Here is a 7,482-nt window from a genome sequence, read left to right on the forward strand (position 1 = left end):
ATAGATTCAGCTATGTTGCCTACCATAAATTTAACCGGTTTGCATAAATTGGATCATGAATCATTTATAAGATTGAGGTCTTATTGGGCACCACCATATAAAAGTCAACACATAATATTATAAATAGATACAAAACCAAATTCACATTTATTGCATACATCACTCTTTCTAAATAATCAGGTCCTACTTACGGAAGATGATACAAGCCTTCTTTACTGAATTATAAAGAAAGTAATAGCATGTATACATACATTCTTCAACAGAGTCTAGCCACCTTCTGCGCCAGTAAGGATTGACGTACATAAGGGCAACAAATCCCAATAAAAACACAACCAATGTTGAAATAGAACTTCCATAGAAACACACGATATCAATTTCATACCATTTCTCAGTGCCTTGTTTTTCGAGAGATGGATGTGTTGTTACATGTGGTTCAGTGGCACATTTCTTCTCCAGTGGTGGTCCACAAAGAAGCGGATTGCCTTGGTAGCACGCCTCTGTAAAGGTACCAAACTGCTGTTTCATGTCTGGGAGTCTACCCGACAGATTGTTGTGAGAAACATTAAAAACTCCTAGAAAAGTCAGCTTAATCAGTTCTGATGGAACTTTGCCAGTCAAACCATTTGAAGAAAGGTCTAAGCTCTCCAGTTTAGCAAGATCTGAGAACTTCACTGGAATGGGTCCAGTCAGCTGATTGTGAGACAGGTTCAAAGCAAGAATCTGGGTCAAAAACCCCAGTTCTTCAGGGATTTTACCTGTCAGTTTGTTGCACGATAAATCCAATCCTGCCATGTAATCAAGAATATTGCCTTTGTAGGGACGAGACATGCTTTTTGTTGTAAACTGAACTTCGTCTCGTGTTTCAATCACTTCGGGATAGAAGTTGGTAGAAAGCCCCCTCTGAGGATCACTTCCATCCACGTAAGTGAAATCCGTGAAAGACTGACTCATCATTCTTTCAATGAAAGCAAGGTAACGTGGGCCTGTAATATTTTGAAGGCAGCTAGGTATTGAACCAGAAAGAGAGTTACTGGATAAATCTATCAAACTCACATTACTTAATTGGCATAATTGCTTCGGAATAGAACCGCGAAAGTTGTTATTTCTCAAAACAAGAATCCTTAAATCGGATAGTTCGCCAAGAAATTCGGGAATCCTGCCCGACAACTTGTTGTTGCCTATGTCCAAAATCAAAACCTTAGTCAAATTACCAAAGGAAAGAGGAACTGATCCAGTAAATCTGTTGTAACCCAAATAAAGATGCTCCATATTTTGCAAATTTAAGCAGGATGGGATGGGCCCGGAGAAAGAATTCTGTGAGATATCCAGAAACGAGAATGGAGCTGCTCCACAAGGAAACCGGCCTTTCAAACTATTATTTCTCACCACAAGTTCAGACAGGTATTTCATATTGCTTAACCAGCTAGGAATGACACCTGTAAATAAGTTATTGCTAATATCAAGAGCTCTCAAACCTTCAAGATTTTCCTCCCAGCTCTTAATCCCGATTTTCCCTGTGAAACGGTTGCCATCTAAGTAAACCCATTGGTGGTTACCCCAGCTTAGGTTTCCTGAGAGTACCTCCCCATGCAAGTTGTTCCTTGATAGTTTCAATATATCCAGGTAAGAGAGGTTTGTAAACAATTCCTTTGGTACTTCTCCTGATAACTCATTATCGGATAAATCTAGTACTTGTAATCTGCTCAAATCACCATATGACGGAGGAATAGCACCACTTAATGAGTTTCTGGACAAATTCAAACGATTTATGTTTGGAAACAACTTTGGGATATTGTTTAGAATAGTACCTTTCATGTGATTTCCAGACAAATCCAACCACTTCATATTAGCATTCTTATACAGTGAAACACTGTCAAAGGAGTTGTTCCTTAGATTAAGAACTTGCAAATTCGTATTGTTTTCAATCAACCAATTTGGAAACTGCCCCTCCAAGGAGTTGTGGGACATGTCTAATTCTAGTAACTTGTGTTGGTGAAGTAGAAACCCCGGAACAAGATGTCCTTTATGAATATTCATATTGCAATTAGATAGAGCAAGAACTTTCAACTGAAACTTTGGAATCCAATCTATAGGCTCTTCTGTTTCCACCTCAAACCTGCCATTGTCGTTTCTAAATCGAACTACCTCAAGCTTTGTAAGATTGCAGAAATAGCTGAATGAGAATGAACCTTCAAATATGTTATGACTAAAATCAATGTACTCGAGAGATGTGAGATTAGCAATGAGTGATGGTGGAAGTATCCCTGAGAATTGGTTTGAAGAAATATCCAACAACTTAAGAGATGTTAGACTGTCAAAACACTGAGGCAGACTTCCATGGAGCATGTTGTTACTAAGATCCAACTCCTGGAGATTCTTCGACTCACAGAATCCTGCCAAAAAAAAAGTGGTTCATCTATTTAGGCATCTGAAAGAGTAACTATCGGGGAAAGGCCAATTTAGCCATACCGTAACAGCATTTCATTTATGCATTTGTCCTAAAAAAATCCTAGACTTCTAATCGTGCATGCTTTAGATAACTTACCATCATCAGATAATGAGCCATTAAGACTATTTTCAGCGAATGAGAGAACTCTTAGGGAAGATAATCCCTGTATTGTTGATGGGATGCTCCCAACAAAACTGTTTTCACTCAAATCCAAGATCTCAAGATGACGGAAAGATGCAAAAGCTAGATGAAAACAAGAGAAGGTTACTAATTAATAAAAACCCTGAAAAAGGATTTGTTATAAGTGATGATTATTGATGAATGAAGCTGGTTAAGCTGTGGGGAAAAACCGCTACCTTCCATTGGAAGTGTTCCACTGAAACCATTACGTCTCAAGAGGAGGACTTCCAAATCACGCAAATCATTAAACTCTGAATTACATAGAAGGACGTGTTAAACAGTTAGCAAGAAATAGAAATTAATAAATAATAATGAAGATGAGATATAGTAGTTTAGTTTGTTTAATGGTGACTCCTTTTGAGGTAAACATGCCTTGGACAGGAAAGGAAGTTCCCAGTGAAGTTGAATAGGATAGATCAAGAATCTTGAGGGATGGGAGGGCAGTTAAGCATGATATGATGCTCTTGTTGAAACTGTTACCAGAAAGATTTATACTCTCCAGCCTTTTCATTCTTGATAAGCTCTTACAGTCTGCAAAAGGGAAGGCAATTCTTAAAGAAACCATGCATGGTCTTATCAAGCATGTAACTATAAGTCTTCATTTACCTTGGATATTGGGTGTGCCAAGGTACCAGGTATTACTTAAATCCAACTTCTTTAAGTTAATCAGATGAGCTAATTCTGTCATATGAAAGAAAAACATATATATCACGCATTTCATATGTACATTTTGAAGCTAGTTTGGTGCATTATATGTTCATTGGTATTTTACATGATTGTAACTAGGTACCCTTATTTAACGTGCAATACCAGTTCACCACAATATGCATTATATTTTGATAAATGTTTTTCAAGAAAGGCCTATATAAGTAATTAAAAGATTATAGGTGTTTCGGTTGCGTTAATCTAATTAACAATTAGATATATGTTCACAAACACTGTATAGATATATGTTCTCATGCGTCACCGCAAATTGGAAACAATGGAAAAGCTCTTTCTGGAGAACATATATGAAGTATAAAAATACATCCACTTTTACTTCTGTTATGCATTCGTCAAAAGAATTAAGACTCCGTTACATTTTTTTTTTTGTCCAATAAAAAAAACAGGCCATATTTCAAGTTTCAAAACCTGGAAGAGTCATTCTGTTAGGGTCGACTTGTAATGTCGCAAAAGGTAAATTTGTGTATGAATCCAATGTGATTATATATTGGCATGATGGGTTTAAGATGACAAATTGATTACCTTGAATCTCAAAGGTAATATTAAAGTAACAAAAGCTTAGAGACAACACCTCCAAGTTCTCTAAAGCTGCAAATTTTGCAATTCATGTAAAAAGGGTGTAATTAGTACCTTTAAAATATGCATTTCTACATGATAAAAAAAAAAAAAGGAATGAAAGAAAAGACAAGAACATGCCACTGATAGGGTAGTTTCCATTCAAGCCTGTGTGGCTTAGATCCAAGATTTTGAGTGAAGTGAGTGTACTCAATGATGGAAGAATGTCGTTATCAATATCATAATTCAAACTGAGGTCTAGTATCTCCAACTTTTTCAAACTCGACAACCTTTCAAGTCCTGCAAAAGAAAAAAAAATGTTTTTTATCAAAGGCATCCTAGTCTTTTGATATTTTAGGGACTACTTTCCGGGCACAGATAGTAGTTATATACAGATAAGATTCGGCATGAATTGCAGCTTCTGAAGTAAAGACTTGTGTTTGGTCTATTTTTACTTAGAGCAACTGTAATTTTATTAAAATAGCTAAAGGCCAGAAAAAGAGGGAAGAAAATTACATCCCATAAATTAATTGGATGTTGAGTCTATTTGAAAAAAAGATGATGTTGGAAACGGATGAAAAAAAATAACTAAAGCAATTAATCACATTGTACTATACCTGTCTTCATAATCTCTAATTTATCAAGAAAATCATATGATAGATTGAGACTTATCAACTCTCTAAAATGAAGAAACAAGGAAACATTCAATGGCCACAACTGGATCCCAAGCTCCATGTTTTCGTCTACCATTCCTCTCAAATTGTACAAAGAAAGCTCTATGACATGCCCGGTGGTTGTGTTGCAGTTGACCCTCTCCCAATCACAACAATCGCTGCCACCATCCCCAGGGGTACTACTGCCATAATCAACCCAAGTAGGGAGAAAATCGTCAATTTCAGAATCATATGACTTCATATGGGAGGCCTTGATTTCGAGTAGCGCCTTTCTCTCCTCTACCATACAATCTCCTTGTGTTTGCCCGACCATTAGAATATTTATCATCATCAACATCAAGGACCGATATACCCATGATTTACTCTGACTCACAACCCAACACTCCATTTTAGTAGCTAATGATGACTTTATAGAGACACAAACTTCCGGTTTAGTTTGGTTTGGTTTAATTTGCTTGGTATATGAACAGATATGTAATGAGGCATGGAAAACAATTTATATGTGATAAAGTGAATATGTTTGAATATTAATTGCATAATTCTCTGCCGTTCATCAAGTCAATGGTCGATCTCCACACATAACTCTATTCCATTGTCAACCATTCCTTCAACTTGTCCCTTTTGGAGTATCAAGTATGATACAGTTACACTCCCCAAAACTTATGATTCGACATTTGTTGACTTTTCAACGAACTTACAAGTCTCCATTCACATAGCATATTTTTCAATTACTTATATAAACAAAAATATTTATTAGCTAAACATTAATATTATCACAATCATTTCTTTTACATAATTTACATTCAATATTTCTAAAGTATATAAATAATCCTAAGAAGAATTTGACAAAGAGAACGACTAGTGTAATTAATAGATATTTTTATTTAAGCATTGAATTCCCGTACTCCCTTCTGCATTTCAAGCTTATTGTTACTCAAAAAGACCACTTAAAACTTGAGCTCTTACACAGGTACCCAACAATATTTATAAGCTAATGGCTGGTTAATAGGTAAGCTGATTTACACCATGAATCTCATAGGTAATAATTTTTGAAGAACAAACAAAAGCATAAAGGGTCCGATATTAAGAGAGTTTTGTATCAATCAACACATTTGTAATAATTTGCTTCGATATATTAGAAGTTATTTTCAAAGATAAAGATTGTAATTTCAAATATTATATTAGAAGGCCACAGCGTCCTACTTATGAATAAAAAACGGAAGTACTGATTATCATTCATTTAGAACTATATTATATTTTGATTCTCAAGTTTAACATATTTTTTCAGTTTTGGTACAAGAAAGTTGTCTTACAAATTTAGTCCTTAATTTGACGTTTTTATAACGATTTTGGCCATCATCTCATATATACCTTTATCTACTCTTTTTATGATATTTTACTATTATGTAAATTATTGTATACCATATTATATTAAGTTGGCCCCACCTCCCCATTCATATCCCCTCATTTTATAAAGCAGATTCCTGAACCCTGATGATAAAATTAGATGTAAAAAGTTATGTGGATCTTTACAGATGACGCACAAACACATATATGCCCACACATAAAAAGAAAATAAAATCCACCTACCATACCTTTGTAGATTCGCACAACTCCTCGCGGTTCTCATGGATCGATCATATCAATTCCTGGTAAACAGCGAATTGAGAGCCATTGCTAGAGAGCACGATAACCCGACAATGAAACCGGCGTCAGCGAATTTGAAATTGCAACAACCCTAACCCGATGAGTATGCTTAACCTTTCACCTCCTTTCCTTTCCTCCTCGTCTTCCCTAACCACATAACCATTTTCACCACAATTCACCGACGACGGCGAGGGTACAGAGTCTCGGACCTCGATTTAGAGGGGTGGTAGAGGGTGAAGGCAGCGGCGAGATGGTGTGTGTGTGTGGGTGGGGGGGGGGGGGGGGGGGTGTTCATAGTGGATTCTATAAGCGTGACACCGTCGAGTCGACGGAAGAGGAAGCGGAGAACAAACGGAGGGGTGGGAAGGATTTTAACTGGAAAGGGAAATGGAGGAGTGCGGTAAAAAACAAAGGGAAATGCATTTTCTAGGGTTTACCGGCGTCCCTAAAGGGGTCCTAAACTAGATCATTCTTTAGTTCATATCAACCTATATTATACGGTTTAGTGAGAGTATCCCTATAAAACCAAAAAAATAAGTTTGGGGATCAATTTGTACAAAAAAAAAAAAAAAAAAAAAACTCTCATTTTCTTTTAAAATCGATTCACACTTAATTCGTAATGATCCCCGAACTTATTTTTTTTAAATGTATAGGGTATAATGTGAGTTTTTTTTTTTTTTTTTTTTTTATCTAAAAGGTCATTGAACGGGCTATTACAAGTTGACAATGATTAAAAGACCAGGTCATATCCTAGTTTAGGGACCCATAAAGCCCGACAAAAGCTTTAGAGACTGAACGGGTAAACCTTATAAACTTCGTAGGGTATTTGTGTCATTTTCCCAAAACAAAATAGAATAAAGACTAAACTACAAAAATGATCCCTATATTAGTATGATTTTACAAATTTAGTCCTATTTTTCAAATTTGTCAAAATTGGTCCTTATTTTAGGTTTCGATTACACATTTCGTCCATATCTTTGTTACTTTTTTATTGAATCCGTTAACCACCCTCATGTGCCCCTCATATGAGGGGTATTTGAATCATTTTACTACTTTCCAAACCAATGACCATCTTCTTTTATCACCGCCATCCTTCACCCATCTTGAGTAATTTCTGGCAATCTTCTTCTCCCACAACCTTCATAATCCTTCACTTTTTCCGACAACCACCCTATCGTTAAATTTTGGCAACCCTCTCCCACTTCTAGTTTTTTTTTCCTTGAACAAACCCAATTTAAAGCTAATATAACGAAA

At 36.1% G+C, this 7,482-nt stretch overlaps 1 protein-coding gene across 2 annotated transcripts; it reads right to left on the reverse strand.

Annotated features, from left to right (window-relative positions):
- Nucleotides 1-98: 98 nt before the first annotated feature.
- On the reverse strand, nucleotides 99-6,743 carry LOC145084699 (receptor-like protein 1). Of its 2 annotated transcripts, none has more exons than XM_079023464.1 (8): nucleotides 6,172-6,743; nucleotides 4,049-4,207; nucleotides 3,875-3,940; nucleotides 3,236-3,310; nucleotides 3,002-3,160; nucleotides 2,806-2,880; nucleotides 2,546-2,692; nucleotides 99-2,393 (listed from the first exon to the last, which is right to left on the reverse strand). In XM_079023464.1, the coding sequence occupies exons 1-8, from the start codon at nucleotides 6,209-6,211 to the stop codon at nucleotides 184-186; spliced, it is 2,931 nt and encodes a 976-aa protein (XP_078879590.1). In that variant the 5' UTR covers nucleotides 6,212-6,743; the 3' UTR covers nucleotides 99-183. The 2 variants fall into 2 exon arrangements, with proteins under 2 accessions (XP_078879590.1, XP_078879589.1); XM_079023463.1 differs by lacking the exon at nucleotides 6,172-6,743 and adding an exon at nucleotides 4,525-6,117.
- Between the last annotated feature and the right edge of the window lie 739 nt (nucleotides 6,744-7,482).

Source organism: Lactuca serriola, chromosome 1 (assembly GCF_051521515.1).
Source record: "Lactuca serriola cultivar US96UC23 chromosome 1, Lser_US96UC23_V15, whole genome shotgun sequence".
Taxonomy (NCBI): domain Eukaryota; kingdom Viridiplantae; phylum Streptophyta; class Magnoliopsida; order Asterales; family Asteraceae; genus Lactuca; species Lactuca serriola.